This window comes from Schistocerca piceifrons, chromosome X (assembly GCF_021461385.2).
Source record: "Schistocerca piceifrons isolate TAMUIC-IGC-003096 chromosome X, iqSchPice1.1, whole genome shotgun sequence".
In the NCBI taxonomy this organism is placed as follows: Eukaryota; Metazoa; Arthropoda; class Insecta; order Orthoptera; family Acrididae; genus Schistocerca; species Schistocerca piceifrons.
In genome coordinates, this window is record NC_060149.1 from 726,092,093 (window position 1) to 726,109,386 (window position 17,294).

General features: G+C 40.5%; 1 protein-coding gene across 1 annotated transcript in view; it reads right to left on the bottom strand.

Annotated features, from left to right (window-relative positions):
- LOC124721722 (endoplasmin) overlaps positions 1-17,294 on the bottom strand; it is a 34,493-nt gene that overhangs the window by 11,998 nt on the left and 5,201 nt on the right. Inside the window, exons 7-12 of the mRNA XM_047246816.1 lie at positions 16,767-16,878; positions 4,828-5,024; positions 4,079-4,268; positions 838-981; positions 491-754; positions 26-271 (exon numbers count right to left, since the gene is read on the bottom strand). Of these exons, the coding sequence (XP_047102772.1) occupies positions 26-271; positions 491-754; positions 838-981; positions 4,079-4,268; positions 4,828-5,024; positions 16,767-16,878 (1,153 nt within the window). The remainder of the gene's footprint in view (positions 1-25; positions 272-490; positions 755-837; positions 982-4,078; positions 4,269-4,827; positions 5,025-16,766; positions 16,879-17,294) is intronic.

Genomic DNA, 17,294 nt, shown 5'->3' on the forward strand with positions numbered 1-17,294 from the left:
TGCAATATTAAATAGAGATAATTACCTGATCTTTAAGTACTTTATCATTGAGCCAATTTAGGAGAGGCTCATATTGCTTCTTTATATTTTCAAGTTTCTCTTTGGATTTTGAATCTCCAGAAAGAGAAAAACCTTCTTTGGCCACATTTTGGAACTTCTTCCCATCAAATTCAGGCAGTGCAGATATACAGTATTCATCCACAGCTTCTGTCAAATATAGAACCTCATACCCCTTCTTCAATAAACGTTCAACAAATGGAGAATCTTCAACCTGCAAAATAATGTGTACCTTATAATTAGTAATAGAAGAATTCTGCTGTTGCAGCAACAATGATAGTGGTGAAAAGGTAACCCACTAATTTATGTTATGACAACATGGCAAGACAAGAACATAAGGAGAAGGAATTGTACTGAGGTTTGAAGTCTCAGCAACAATGAGGTTGGTACTGTTTTCCCTTATAACTATTAGTGCTGGCTAGTACAAGTTTACCTCTTTACGATTGGCTCCAGCAATGTAGAAAATCTGTTCTTGCTTCTCCTTCATTCGGCTCACGTAGTCAGACAAAGAAGTCATTTCAGGTCCATGGGATGAATGGAACATAAGCAGCTTTGCTAGCCTTGTACGGTTGGAAGGATCTTCTATGACACCTAGTTTAATATTTGTGGAGTACTCTTTCCAGAATTTCTCATAATCTTTCTTTTCAATTTTCTTAAACATATCCAAAGCCTTGCGAACCAGTTTCTTCTTGATTACCTTCAGGGAAGGAAGAGTTAGTGATAAATTTCAATGGACAAATCTAAGTGGAGTAACTAGTATCTGATGTACTCTAGACTTACTTTGATAAGTTTATGCTGCTGAAGTGTTTCTCTGGAGACATTAAGTGGCAAATCATCAGAGTCTACTACACCCTGAACAAAGTTCAAGTAATTTGGCATCATATCATTGAACTCATCGGTGATGAAAACACGTCTCACATACAGCTGAAAAATTAAGGAGTACTGTTAATATATTGTCTTAATTGTATTGAATAAAAACAGGTTTTTGCTTACCTATCTTTTATGATTTGTATTAAAAGATGATGGCACATTTTTAGGATAATTTTGTAGCATAACCTCTGTCCCGCACTTCATAGTGGTTTGCAGTACTGGGACAGATGGAGAAAGGAGAAAGCCAAAATGAGAAGAAAAAATGCCATCCAAGGGCAACATTTGAATTAGGTTTCAAGCAAAATATGTATGCATAAGTGATAACAGTATGCAGGTAAATTAGGTTACCACAAAAATGTAAACTGAACATTCGGTTGTTAAATTCTTCATATGCACCATTTTAATAATCAGGAGAAATTTTGGAGGTGTAATGGTGGTTATCCAACACATGAAGCACAAAGCAAGTTGCACTGAAATACTGAGATTACAAAGCACTGATTAAGATCTAAGAATATGATGAAGTACATTCTGAATCTCTAGTCTAAAGAAGAGCAATACGTCAAATAATATGTGAGAAATTTGTTTATGAATATGAGGCATCACAAACTCTACCAAACACATAGACACAAAGGTTTCCTAAGATGTTCAACAGTGACCCTTGTACTGAGTACATGTGAACTGTTACCTAATACTAAATGAAGTATGTAATGAATTGATATGATGCTTCATTGCAGGTGTACCTTCTGATAAGGAAAGAATCTTTGTCTTAGGCACCCAGCAGGGTAACTATAGGTATCAAATACAAAGCTATTAACAGTACTGTAAGGGGGAAATATGGGATGGGTGGCTAGCAAATATCTAACCTTTTTACTATGCTTACAATGGACAAAGATAGAATTTTGCACTCTTCTATATCACAAAGTAAGTGAAGTAGAGTTGCACCTAAACACTGAATAAATGTGTGGACTTAAGATGATGGGGAGTAGGGGTGGGGAAAAGGCAGTTGGGGAGGACCAGTATAAATGGTGTTAGTAAATGCAAGGTATTAAACAGTGGAAGGAGATGGGGAAGAGAGAATGAGCACACAGTTAAACATTGTCTGTGGATTGCAGCAATCTCCTATTTTTACGTTAAAAATCAACAGTCTAGATCACAATACTCTGTTTATTTACCAGTTTTGTCTTGCGTTACATAAGTATTATTGCAATATCAAATGAAGATTTTAACCTAAAAACGAACAAAGTTGAGATGGTTACTTGCATCAATGAACTGATCCATGCAATTTCCACCCAAGAGACATTCAATGACAGTTCCTGATAAACCCATGAAAATTTGTCTGCTGTATAAAACTGTACCACTAATATTTGTACAACTAATGGGTTAATTAAAACACTGGAACTCTGTTGCTGAATGAAATGACTTACGAAACAGCAATGTGGAAATTAGATACTATCTTTGGACCACAATAAATATTGGTAACAAAAGAATGTAGGTTCTGCATCCCCTTCAATGTTATTTTGTGCCTTTACCCATCTATAGTGCTTTTGTGTATTTTCCCAAAAACCCCAGCCTCCTCTCCCCCACTCCCCCTTCATCATCATTTTTTTTTACCAAAGATAGTCAAAGTTTTATTTTAATGTGGGTAACAGAAGTGTTTGCAAAATAAAAAGTGAAAGGCAAAGGTCCCGAGTTCGAGTCTCTGTCCGGCACACAGTTTTAATCTGCCAGGAAGTTTCATACAAGGCACTATTCTCCATTGCCAAGCTAATTGTGGACATCAGAGTGGTCTGTATAAGATACATGCCGTGTCCCGCACTGTAGTATTCAGTCATGGGACCTAGCATCTTACAACAACAAAACACTTGTCTGCTATGTAAGTTCAAAACCTGATATAATTAGGACATTTTAAGGAACAGGTTTTGAGTGGTGGGAGTTTTTAACTGTGGCTGCACCAAATACTACTAGAGGTCAGTCTAACTACATTAGTTACAATACACTGCCAAACTCAGCAAGAAAATGTCTAGTGGCCATTCTCTAGCTCATTGTCTTTTCTTAGTTTGAAATATATGAAAAGACTAGTCTGTCACAGATTTCAATCACAATCCTCAACACCAGAAGAGATCAGCATTCCCTGTATCAGTTCTGCTTTTGCAGAACTTAAGTGCAGGACACTGCCCTGTCAAAGAGGGAGGTGTGGTTGTTTCCCCACTTTTTCGTTCATTTACATTTACACCTTTCTGACAATATATAGTGCTTGCACTGTACACTGTAGTCACAGGAAAACAAAACTTGTTGGCACATTTAGAATGTGACAATTTCTCCACTAACATGTGAATGGAGTTATCTTCTGTTTTAATTCTATACTAAGCACCTCGTCAGTTCTATCTGTAGCAATGTGAAGTATGGGTAGCACAGCTATGAATGTCCAGGAAGTATCAATAGCCTACAGATTTTGCTTTGCACAGGAAAATGTTAAACCTTAAATCTGAGATGCATTCAAGTTCTCTGGTGGGGAAAATGCTGCTGCTTCTCAACAGAATGATCATTTGTTGAAAGCTTGAATGCAGAAAAAAAAAGCTTTAAGAGACTATTTAAGTTCAGATGAAAGCAAAAAATGCAGTCAAAAGTTTACCAGTAAAAAATCAGTCCATTTCAAAGCACAGCACTAAGGCTTTGTCTTCACACACATAGTGTGACAAGCTTTTAAATTCGTGCATCCAATCACAAAAATGTTAGCTGAAAATTTCGTCAAAAGTAGATACTACATTTTCCAGTCCCTATCTATTACCATTCTTTACTCACATGCTGAGAAGCACAATATCTGCCGTATTGATTTGAAACAAGTTCTTTACAAACTACATACAAAATTTTTGGCAAGGAGTACAATAGTATGAACAGAGAACGACATCAAAGCTGCTTTGTTATTAATCATTTTCAGCAACAGGCACCAGTATTTCTGTAGCCCTGTTATAACTATGAAAACTAAATTTAAAAACTTACAGCAGATAATCATACTAGTATCTGTAACAAAGAATTGGCAGCTGAAAATTTTATGTTAATAAATGGCAGAGAAACAGGAAGATCATAAACAGAAGTGAGAATCAGAAGCAGGAGCATGTTTTGTAGTTACAATACGACATAATTCACTAACCTTGATATTGTCAGTCTTTGTGCCGTATCTATTGAAACTTTCTCCAGGCTGTGTCTGGGGTACAAACAATAACGATTTGAAAGTAACTTCACCTTCTGCTATGAAATGGATTTTTGTTAATGGATTCTTCGTATCCTTAGTGAGAGACTTGTAAAATTCATTGTATTCATCATCAGGTACATCAGCTGGCCTGCAATTTTAAACAATTTAAGCATCATTAAATATTGTTTCATGGGCTTCATTAGAACAGCAGTTAAAAATGAACACAGGATTTGTTCGTTACACTTAACAGCCAAGAGCAAAAATGTGTAACATTAAACATTGTTCAAGATTTTTCCATTTTAGAGAAACACTGTTACACTGCAACACTGTGTCAACATATGAATCCAAGGCTAATGTACACCTTAGACATATTCATGAAGTTGATTGTTTCTTTTCTCCCTGGCCAAACCCGTTTTTGTAATTGGAAATAAAAACAGGTGTTTTCAGGGAGAGTCCTAATACTGTGTTAAGTAGAATACTGCCACAGTTAAAGGTAGTAATTGTAGCAAATGAACAACAAATTATTACCTTCAATGAAACAAAAATTATAGAAGCATCACTATTCAGCCAAGAGCTGCAGGTTACTCTTGCACTTACAATATTTCATAATATGACCGTGATTTTGTACAAATTGAGAACAGTCTAAGAGGCTGAGTGTTTCACATTTTACACTAGTAGGGTAAAATAATAACTTGATAAGTACATACTTTCGAGTCCAGATAGGCTTATTATCATTTAAAATTTCCCAGTCCCAAACAGTTTTATCAACTTTCTTTGTCTTTGGTTTTTCTTCAGACTTTTCTTCTTCTACTTCAGTATCGTCATCATCTTCTTCCACTTCATTTTCTTTCTTTTCTTCTTTTTCTGCCTCATCTGGTTCAACTGGTTCTTCAACTTTGATTGTCTGAAAATATAAACTTGAGTAAAATATTCCATACACGAAAAGCCAACCAATCAGGCAAGTGTTTTCTCCATAAACTTTATGAATGTTTGGTATTGATCTACTAACAGAAGACAACCAAATATCCGCAACAAAAATCTGTACAGCATGGAACAGGGCTAAACCTGCAAGTACGACATGGAGCTAATGACATTCATGTCGTACCGAAAGGTAAAAATGAACAGCAATAATACCTGGAAAAATACATTGCCCTGAACTACATATCTACCTTATGAAAACAGTCTTCAAACACTGACAGTAACAATTTCATCAAATTTTGTAAGAAATGAAAATAACTACATGAACAGCAACATTCAGACCTCAGAGAAAATGGAAGGTACATGTAATCTGCCATTACACTGTACACTAATCATATAAAAAAGCATATTTTGGTAATTTACAGGGACATGAAGATATTGTTTTATTGAATGGCCAATTTTGGCTAATTTTTGTATAGTTTGACTGCTTATTTTTGAAGTACCCTATGTTCCTTGTTTTTATGCAATTTGCTTTTCAGTTTTACATTTAAAATGAAGATTTACTCATCCCTCACATTTTGGTATCACAGACCACATTTATTTAAATTAATGAAAAAATAAATCATTTATGTTCAACCCTTAAAATCTAATCAATTAAAAGTAAAATAGATCTGCTACAACACTCCATTGTCAAGTTTTTCAAAATAAACCCATAACTTCAAAGTTCTCCAACATTATGCTCCTGATACATTAACACCTCACAAACAGCTGTCTGCTCTCTGTATTTGTATTCAGAACAATAAGCCATTTGACAATGTCCACATTTCCTGGTGGTACGCATTACACAAAATTTTGAATCAAGTTGTCTGTTTAGAATATCTACATGGTCGAGACCTACCACCCCAAGTACACTTGGAGCCTCTGCCATGTCAGCATTAATATAGTTCATAACTATCACTCCATGGCCAAAACAAGAATTCTAACACTCATTTGCATGGATCTGTGGTCATACAAGTTGTTAGCTTTGTTTGTAGAGGCAACCCAGTATGTTTCAGTTTTTCCTTCACCTCTGCCTGAAGTATTTATCCCATCTCATGCTGGTTTCAATGCCATAAATTTCTTTTTCCACAATAATGAAGGAATCTTAATTTGTTACACAGGTAGTAGTGTTTTCAGTGATTTCACATTTCCCTGTTTCAGACCATACCTAAAATAATGCACCAATTAAACTGCAAATTTTTGTATTATGCAATTATAAATACTAAAACTTTGTTGAGAGCTATATTGTACCTACTCCCTCCCAACCCGGAATTTTTCTTGTTGTATCACACTGATTTGTCACATAGCTCTATGTCTAGTCTAGATTAGGTTGAACAAATGAATGGTTAGAGTTTAACGTCCCATACACAGCGCAGTCATTACAGATGCACAAGCTTGGGTTATGAAAGGTGGGGAAGTAAATCAACTGTGCCGCGCCGTACCCTTCGCAAAGAAACATCCTGACATTCGCCTGGAGTGATGTGAGGAAAATAGGAGATAACTTAAATCTGGATGGCCAGATAGGGACATTCACCATCATCCTCCCAAATGATAATCCAGTGCGGTAACCATTGCACCACCTCAATAGATGAATCCAGTTGTGATGTGTTGCAGCATAATGTGAGTGCCAGGCTGTAATATCTGACTGATCTTTAGCATAACATTGTTTACATCTGTGCCCCATTTAAACTATTCCCATATTTAACATACTTTTTGTCAAAAACAAGCTGCAAAGTTCATTCAGGAAAAGTATATTTGATATTGGACAATTCTCCAATGTGAGGTTTTTTTTTTTTGTGGTTTTAGGGCGCAAAACTTCTATGGTCATTAGCGCCCAGCCCGTGACTTAGGAAACAGTAAAAAACCGAAATTGAAAACCGGCAGCAATGGGAACAAAGTCATAAAATTGAAGAAACTAAAAGCAGAAGGAATGCTTAAAAATCTACTACAGAAAGGGGTTGGTTGTCCCCAAAAAAAAAAGCTTCAAATGACTGACGTCATTTCACTGTTGCTAATAAACTGGAGAACGCGGTCGGCTGAGCGCGTGTCATCTGCTAAAATCGACGATAGATCAGGCGATAGCTGTAGACGGGAGCGTAACGGATTAAAATAGGGGCATTCAATTAAAAGGTGTCTTACCGTCCACAGCTGAGAGCAGTGGGGACAGAGTGGGGGAGGATCGCCGCTTAAAAGATGTCGATGGCTAAAAAGACAGTGCCCTATCCGGAGTCTAGCTAAAATTACCTCCTCCCGACGATGCGTTCGGGAGGAAGAGGTCCAAGTTGTCAAGAAGGTTTTAGGAAAGCGGAAGGAAAGAGTATGGAGCAGTTGACGGAAGCGGACTCCCGGGGGTAGTAGGGAGGAGGAGCGGCCTGCATACCCTACATCAAAGGAGGAGTCGAAAAAAAGGTCACGGGCTGGATTAGCAGGCATGGAAAACAGATGGCTAGCATAACGACTCAGAAGGACTGCTCGCCGATTGGACAGCGGAGGTTCAGCAGTCTCAGCATAAAGGCTTTCCACAGGGCTGGTGTAAAAAGCTCCAGACACTAAACGTAATCCACGGTGGTGGATAGAGTCGAGACACCGAAGAATAGACGACCGAGCAGAGGAGTAGACTATGCTTCCATAATCCAATTTCGAGCGCACTAAGGCGCGATAGAGGCGGAGAAGGACCACTCGGTCCGCTCCCCAGGAGGTACCATTCAGGACACGGAGGGTGTTAAGGGATCGCAGACAGCGAGCCGAAAGATAGGAAACGTGGGAGGACCAGCACAGTTTTCTGTCAAACATAATACCCAAGAATTTAGCGACGACTGAAAACGGAAGGTTGACAGGACCTAGATGTAAGGAGGGCGGAAGAAACTCCTTACGTCGCCAAAAATTAACAAAAACGGTCTTACTGGGTGAGAAACAGAAGCCGGTTTCGATGCTCCACGAGTGGAGGCGATCGAGACATCCTTGAAGACGTCTTTCAAGAAGGCTGGTCCGTTGAGAGCTGTAGTAGATCGCAAAATCGTCCACAAAGAGGGAGCCCGAGACATCAGGAAGGAGACAATCCATAATTGGATTTATGGCGATGGCAAACAGTACAAAACTCAGCACGGAGCCCTGGGGTACCCCGTTTTCTTGGGAGAAAGTACGGGAGAGAGTAGTGTTCAGCCGCACCCTAAATGTGCGCTCTGCCATAAATTCGCGAAGAAAAAGGGGCAGCCGGCCTCGAAAGCCCCAAGAGAACAGTGTGCGGAGGATGCCTGTCCTCCAACAGGTATCGTATGCTCTCTCCAGATCAATAAAATATTGCTACCGTTTGGCGTTTCCGGAGAAAATTGTTCATGATATAAGTGGAGAGAGCAACAAGATGGTCAACTGCAGAACGATGCTTTCGGAATCCGCATTGGGCTGGTGTTAAAAGACTGCGGGATTCCAGCCACCAAGCTAAACGGTAATTCACCATACGCTCCAAAACCTTACAGACACGACTCGTGAGAGAAATGGGGCGATAGCTAGAGGGGAGATGTTTGTCCTTTCCAGGTTTCGGAACGGGAACGACAATAGCTTCCCGCCATCGTCTGGGAAAGGTACTGTCGGTCCAAATTCGATTATAAAGGCGAAGGAGGTAACGCAGACTATGGGTTGATAAATGCAGCAACATTTGGACATGGATACCATCCGGTCCTGGGGCGGAGGATCGAGAAGAAGAGAGGGCATGTTGGAGTTCCCGCATGGAGAAAACAGTATTGTAGCTTTCGTGATTTTGAGAGGAGAAAGCAAGATGTCACACTTCCGCTGCACGTTTCTTCGGGAGAAACGCTGGCGGGTAATTTGAAGAGCTCGAAATCTCAGCAAAGTGCTGACCCAATGAGTTAGAAATTGCGACGGGGTCCACTAAGGTATCATGCGCGACAGTGAGCCCAGAGACTGGGGAGAAACTAGGCGCGCCTGAGAACCGTCGAAGCCGACTCGAAACTTCCGAGGAGGGAGTGAAGGTGTTAAATGAGCTAATAAAGAATTTCCAGCTTGCCTTCTTGCTATCGCGGATGACGCGACGGCATCGCGCACGGAGCTGCTTATATCGGATACAGTTGGCCAAAGTTGGATGGTGACGGAAAATGCGAAGAGCACGTCGCCGCTCACGTATTGTGTCACGGCATGCCTCGTTCCACCAAGGAACTGGGGTGCGCCGGGGCAATTCTGAGGTGCGTGGTATTGAACGTTCCGCAGCTGTAAGAATAATGTCGGTAATATGTGTGACCTCATCGTCGACGCTGGGAAAGCGACGGTCATCGGATGTCGCTAGAGACGAAAAAAGTGTCCAATCGGCTTGGGCAAACTTCCAGCGTCGCGAGCGCATATATGGCAGTTGAGGCTGCAGTCTAAGGACACATGGAAAGTGGTCACTCGAGTGTGTATCATCAAGGGCGAACCATTCGAAGCGCCGAGCTAGCGGAACAGTACCGACCGCAAGGTCCAAATGAGATAAATTTGTCGTGGAGGCAGACAAAAATGTGGGGACCCCAGTGTTGAGGCAAACTAGATCCGCTTGGTGGAAGACGTCTAGCAATAGTGAGCCACGTGGACAAGGATGTGGAGATCCCCAAAGCGGGTGGTGGGCATTGAAGTCCCCAACCAGCAAATAGGGGGGTGGAAGCTGACCAAGAAGATGAAAGAGATCAGCTCGTGCCATTGGTGTGGACGATGGAATGTATACCGTACAAAGAGAGAACGTGTATCCAGAAAGGGAAAGACGGACAGCAACTGCTTGGAAGGAAGTGTTTAAGGCGATTGGGTGATAATGGAGAGTATCATGGAGAAGAATCGTGGGTCCTCCATGGGCTGGAGTGCCTTCAACAGAGGGGAGGTCATATCGAACGGACTGAAAATGAGGGAGAACGAAGCGGTCATGGGGACGCAGCTTTGTTTCCTGAAGACAGAAGATGACCGGCGAGTAGGATCGTAAGAGGATCGACAATTCATCCCGACTGGCTCGAATGTCGCGGATATTCCAGTGGATAATGGACATAGGGTGAACAGAAAATGGAGGAATGTGACCAAGGTCGCTGTCAACTCAACGACTGCTCAGAGCTTGCGACCGACAGCATGGAATGGCATTCAGTCAAAGGCAGAAGATCCTGATCCATAGGTTGGTCAGGAGCAGCTCCTGCCACCAGCGATCGGCCGGTTGACCGGCCACCAGCAGTGCGCCTCGGCGACACAGAAGACGGCCGAGGGCGATTTCCGCCAGGTGGTGCTGTAGATGGGACACGCCTTGGCGGAGAAGGAGAGGAACTGTGTTTCTTTGTAGCCTTCTTGGAAGTATGATGTTTAGATGAAGGAGGAACCGATGGTTGTGAAGTTGCGGTACGTAAAAACTCTTCACGAGTATGCTCTTCTTTCGAAGACTTGGCGTCTGACTTTTGGGCTCGAGATTTAGCAGATCCCGATGAAGGGTGAGCCATAGAGTGGGCAGGCGAAAGTGGTGAGGTTGAACGGGCGATCTTTGCGCTGGCCGATCTGACGACCGTGGTAGTAAAGGTGAGGTCGCAAGTCTGCGTGGCCACCTCCTTTGTTGGCCGAGGAGAAGCAAGGACAGTGCTGTATGTTCCTTTCTGAGGCACGGTGGGCTGTCAACTGGCGAATAATTTTCGAGCAGCAAAGGTCGACACCTTTTCCTTTACTCTAATTTCCTGGATGAGCTTTTCATCCTTAAAAACGGGACAATCTCGAGAGGAAGCAGCGTGGTCACCCATACAGTTGATGCAGTGAGGGGAAGGAGGTGGACAAGCACCCTCATGGGCATCCTTGCCACACGTAACACATTTGGCCGGATTGGAACAGGACTGGCTGGTGTGATTGAACTGCTGACATCGATAGCAACGCGTAGGGTTGGGGACGTAAGGGCGAACGGAAATTATCTCATAGCCTGCTTTGATTTTCGATGGGAGTTGAACTTTGTCAAATGTCAAGAAGACAGTGTGGGTTGGAATGATGTTCGTGTCAACCCTTTTCATAACCCTATGAACAGCCGTTACGCCCTGGTCAGACAGGTAGTGCTGAATTTCTTCGTCAGACAATCCATCGAGGGAGCGTGTATAAACGACTCCACGCGAGGAATTTAAGGTACGGTGCGGTTCCACCCGGACAGGGAAGGTGTGGAGCAGAGAAGTACGCAGCAGTTTTTGTGCCTGGAGGGCACTGTGTGTTTCTAACAACAGGGTGCCATTCCGTAATCTGGAACAAGACTTTACAGGACCTGCAATTGCGTCGACACCTTTCTGAATAATGAAAGGGTTGACCGTGGAGAAGTCGTGACCTTCGTCAGACGGAGAAACAACAAGGAACTGTGGCAACGATGGAAGAACCGTCTGTGGCTGAGACTCGGTGAACTTACGTTTGTGAGCAGACATAGTGGAAGGTGAGGAAACCATTGCGGAAGAATCCCCCATGATTACCGGCGTCTCCGATGGCGCGCTCCTCCCTTGTGGGGGGCCCCTCACTGAGGGCACACCCGCCTTAGGTGATTGTTCACACCTCAGGTCACACCTCCCGACAAACGGACGGAGGGACCAATCGGCACTTTCGGAAGTTATCAGCTCGGGTAATCACCCCTCCCTGGGCCTGGCCGTTACCAGGGGGTACGTACGTGTCCTACCTGTCTACCCGGGGTGGGGAATTACGCGTTACCCCGTCACCGGCTACGCATGGAAGTGCGTGGGTCGGCCTTGAGACACGCACAGGGAGGAAAAAAGAGAAAGGGAAAGGAAAGAAGAGGGGGTCTCAAACGCCGCAGCGGAGAAAAGGGCAAAGAGAAGAGGGAAGGAAAAGAGAAGGACAGAGGAAGGACGAGGACTTGCAAGTGTGGAAAGCAAGGAATTTGGAACAGTTTCGAGCGTCCGTCTCCAGACGTAGGCACAAACCATACTCCCAGAGGGGGAGAAAGGGAAGGAAAGGGCCAGAGGTGGGGGGGGGGGGGGGGGGCGCGAAGATGGGGGACGGGGAAGGATGCGGAAAGGGAAGGGAAAGTATGCAGCCCAGAAAGGAAGGAGGGCCACATTAGCTCGGGGTCCCGTGCTCGCTACGCACGTGTCCACAAAAGAGTTGTGGACCCCCCTGGGGGAATGTGAGTATTTATTCATATACATATCATAAATAAACCACAAAAACTTCAATGGGGTCCATTACATGACTTATTACAAAACCCACCAAATACACCACTTTAGCTCCACAAATACATAAATCATAATGACACCTGCTCTGTTTGCTTGTTATCAGCAAATCATTGTACAGTACATGGCATGCAAGCATGTTTCTGGTGGTAAGAAAGACCACTGAAGTTTATTTTAACATTTAGTCAATATTATTATATTTATTTTGCAACTACAGTTTGCAGTGACAGCCAGATATGTTGTGTACCCCAAGTTATGTTGGCAAGTGGTAAGTGGTTTGCAAAATGGCAAAACCAATGGAAGTGATTGTGAAGCAATCAATTTTACTATTAATGCAGCCTGATTTAAATTCTTCCTTGTGTCATATGTAACGCTTGTGTGATATGTGCCTTGTCCTGTGGGTGGCTCACAGAAGCTAACGCCATGTAGACTTACTGTCTGCGAAACTTAAATGCTCTATTTGAGAGTTTTCTTATTTTTGCTTGAATGCTCTCCAAGTATGCAGTTTAACTGGGGGGGGGCGCCAAATTACAGATCTCTCCATACTGTGTCATTTTTGGTATTATTTGTTGCACAATAGTATTGTTCAATGTGACATTGGGGATTAAAGCTGTTTCCAGAAAAAGTTTGTTGGCAGTAGCGTATTTTTGTTGATGTCACATAGTATGTTACATCAGAAACAGTCAAAATCTCATTTTGGTGCTTACAAATATTAGCAAATTGCCCTCAAACCTTTTGTTACTGGAAAATGTCAAATTTTGCAACACTATGTAAAAGCACCACTTTTGCACAATCCCACATTAAAAAAAAAAAAAAAAATTTGCTATTGTAAAATTTTTCTAGCCCTAGTAAAATACATGCATTGTTGAGTGCAAGTTCTGTATTCACAAATTTGTCATTCAAAAATTAGGGGGTAGTCCAGCATTCACAGTTTAAACTACTTTTGCTGAGAATGTTTTTGCATTGTTTGCTGAAGTTTCATACAAACTTATTTTCAAGAATTCTGAAGAATAGGGCATAGCAAACAACACTTGGGTTCGAATAGGCTTAAGATTTCCCACTACACCGAAGCACTCAATACCATATCAATCTCGCTCGAAAAATCATGTGCTATTTGACTTGCAGCACTGGTGCAAGGGATAGCCAAGACACTCTGAACTAGACACAACAATATAATGCTCTGCTTAAAAATTGATAGTGTTACGAATATGGGAGGAAATGGCATTAAATTCTATCAACTTACAAACTTTTGTTATATTTGTACAGGTTTGCAATGAAAGTATCCATTTATCTAAGGATACCATATACGCAGATTTATGCTGCTATTTAAGCAAGGGTGACTTTCAAACGCAAAAATTTTGTGCATCAAAAACTTACTCGATTCTGATCCCAAGTCAGTATTTTATTTGGTTATAAGAAACTTAAACGATTTGGGTTACAAATGAGAATCGATGACTTCACACCTTGGAATATGTTACCAGCTTTAGAACAAGATGATATTCAGATGGAATAGGAAGAAAATTAATCAAAAATTGAATGCTTAAGAAACAAAAATCACATTAAACTGACAGCAGTTGTTATCAGAAGAATAAATTATAGCAGAAAGACCCCTTGTGGATACAGTACAAACAGATGTCACTAGATCACGGGATGAATGGAAGTTTGAGAATTGGACTGAATCTTGATTGTGATCTTTGATTTACATATTAGTTACAGTCACGTAAGACCTGCTCCCTAAGAGATATTTCTGTCTGTGCTTCACTGTTGCTCAAGCACAGCACTACCATATGGCTGGAAGGGAACAATAGCACCAGCTTGGCTGAGAAGGGAGAACTACAACAAGAATGTTTAACTTTGGCTTTTATGAACACCTATCATGTTTAAACTGCAGTTTGCTTGAATCCATTTTTACTTGGAATCAAGAAGACTTTAAAATTAGACAAATACTCATGCTCAACAGCCCACAGTACTGCAGGGGATGGTAAAAATATAGACTGGAGCTAGTGGCATGCTTAGGTACTTCGTGCAGCAATTTTGTTGACATCCATTATGAGAAATGTGGAAGTTGTTGGTTCTACACAGCCAATAAGAAATTGGTGGGCAGACAATGTGCTCAAAAGCAAGAGATATTGCAACATCACATCAGTACTGTATCGAAGCACAATCTATTTACTCAGGAAAAAAGCTGTAACCTCAGGTCCCACTGAGACCACCTCAGATATCTCAAAATATTCAGAAGAAACAGCCAAATATTTGCGACAATGAAGATTTAAGTTTCACAGCTGTCCTGTTAGGACGATGATTTAAAGGTGATACCACATACGACATGCTAGCTAAACAAAAATGCAGTGAAGATAAAAAAATTTATGTAAACAATTTTTTTGTTTCTCCTTGTATTATCAAAATGCAGACAAATGAATAAAGTTTGGAATACATGTAACAAACTTTTTAGGCGGATGCCTTAAGTCGATGAAAATTTTTAATTTTGCTTAGTCAGAATATGCTAAAAATATACATTTCCCAAGGAGCCGCTTGGAGAGAGAAAAAAAAGGGGTCTTATATTCAGGGTCATCTTATACTCCGGTAAACACAGTATACAATGTTCACCGTGTAAGAGTATCACACACACAGTTGCACATCTTCAACCACATACACTGGATTATTTCCACATCATTCCTCATTACAAGTATGAGAATACCATGTTAAAAATCAAAGCCTGTGATTAACAATATTAGTACTAAAACTGAAATCACCATAGATTTAAAGCACCATTATAATTAAGCCAACAAAACTTCAAAACCTATTTTCTATTTAAAAATTTCTACTGTATTTTCCGTGTCTCCCTCCCCCATCCCCTTCTGACACCCATCACTGTGCTGTTAAATCCTTCATGTATGTATTTGTTCAGCCTTTTTCCAAATTCCCAGTTACTTGGCACAAAGGACTGAATACCATTACCTAAACAATTAATGTAAAGTCTCAATTACTGCTTAACTATGATTAACAAATTTAGAAAACTTTTGCTGAAAGATACCAGAACACCAAGACGAACAATGAAAAGGAGAAACATTTACATGGATAAACAAATTAGCTAGAATGCCACCTCATGTGGCAATTTGCAACACATAACAAGTCAAGGACCATGTTTCTGGTACAACAAGTAAGTAGCACCACTTCTCAATGGAAAATGTCCAATGTTGCTTATCTTTAGTGAAGACTGCCTTGGTACTAATATGTGCAAACTTCGTGTTTCTGGACAAAACCATATACAAAGGGACAGGGGTAAAAACAGTAACAATACAAAAAGTAATAATGCTGGTTAAAGCTGAAATTACCCAATTATTGACATATTTTATTAGAAAAACTAATGACAATGGGTGCTTAGCAAGCATGCAACTGCGTGAAATATTGACACAAAGAAACTGAAGATATTAGCTTCCAGCATACATTGATTTATATCAATGTGTCAAGTTCAAAAATTGTGCTGCATTGGGGCTCAAAGCATGGGACCCAAGTTTGAAGCCCAGTTCCGCACAAATTTTCAACTTGCTCCATTAACGTAAGTCAATACCCACTGGCAGCTAAAATCTTATTCTTTTTGTATCTTGATTCACTGTGGCTGCAAGAGCAAAATTCTTGTCTGTTCTTCAGCTATGTCCAAAAGAGATCACAGGTATAAGAAATATTACTATATCCAGAAACACCTTAACTAAAAGTCAAAATACACATTACATACATTTTATTCAGACTAACAATGAGACATAGAATACAGATTAATATAATACTAAATGCCACTCAATTATTTATTATTAATGATTTTTTAAATATGAAAGTATCATCAAGCAGAATGCCCAGACAGTTTCTCCAATAATTCAGAATCTGAAAGCTACTAGCTTACTATTAAGAATAAGCAAGCACATTTCATGAGAAAGGTGCCAGTATTCAAAATACTAAGACCACATAAAAGCATGGATTTAGAATGAAACAAAGGAACAGGAGTACACTGCCCGTCATTTTTAAGCTCAGTACAACTTACTACTTGAAACAGCAGGGCAGTCCTGTGATTACAATGTGTATTTTGCACAACTCGAGACATCTCTTGATGAGATCTAGAAACTAGCATGCATGTAGTGCCGTGTGACAAAGGGCTGATTTATGTAACTTCCAATTTCACAGCAAACCCATCCTGTTAGTAGTAGTTTAGCAAAATTACTACTGTTCTGAAACTGTACATTTTGCCAATGTTGATTCTAAAATGTGAACAGTTACAGAACAGTGCTCTATAGGAAGGAAGTCAAACTTATGCAACAAGCCTAACAGTGGTAACACTTTTATTTATTAACCGTGCATCATGTACATGAAAGAACATATGACATAAGGTGAGAGAAAAAATTAAACTTCATTAAGAATATATTATATTCAATAAAATTTATGAGCCATTCCAGATTTGTAAAATATCCTTCAGTGAAATTTCATTCAAGTTAAACTTAAATTCACATAATTCAATGTTTCTGTAAACTTACTTTGCTTGTCCAAAGATAGATGGGGAAGTTAATGAACTGAGAATATTTCTTCACAAGGTTTTTAATTGTATCCTGTTCCACAAAATCGAAGGCTTCCTCTTTCAAATGAAGGCTGTAACAGACCAGAAGAATTATTTATACACAAACGGTTCCCTGTAGTACCTTGTGGTAAGATTTTATGTAATGCAATTTGCAGGCACATATCTTACAGTGTCACAGCATTAATTTCAAACAGATTCAGTGTCTACTCATAACACTAACATACTATTATGCTACAGCAGCAGATCTACTGAATGTGTGCACTCATAATAGAAAGTGTTCAATTATAATAAGTTATCATCAAGGTGACCTGTCTCCAGAATTCATTGTAACAGGCACAAAACAGATACTGCCTTAGTACTTTCCTCAAGTTAAAATTGTCAATAATCAAATGTTAGGAGTACACATCACTGCAGTTTACAATACATGCAAAAAATTATGAGGTACTTTTGTCCTGCATTACACCATTTGTCACATGCTACTGTAAAT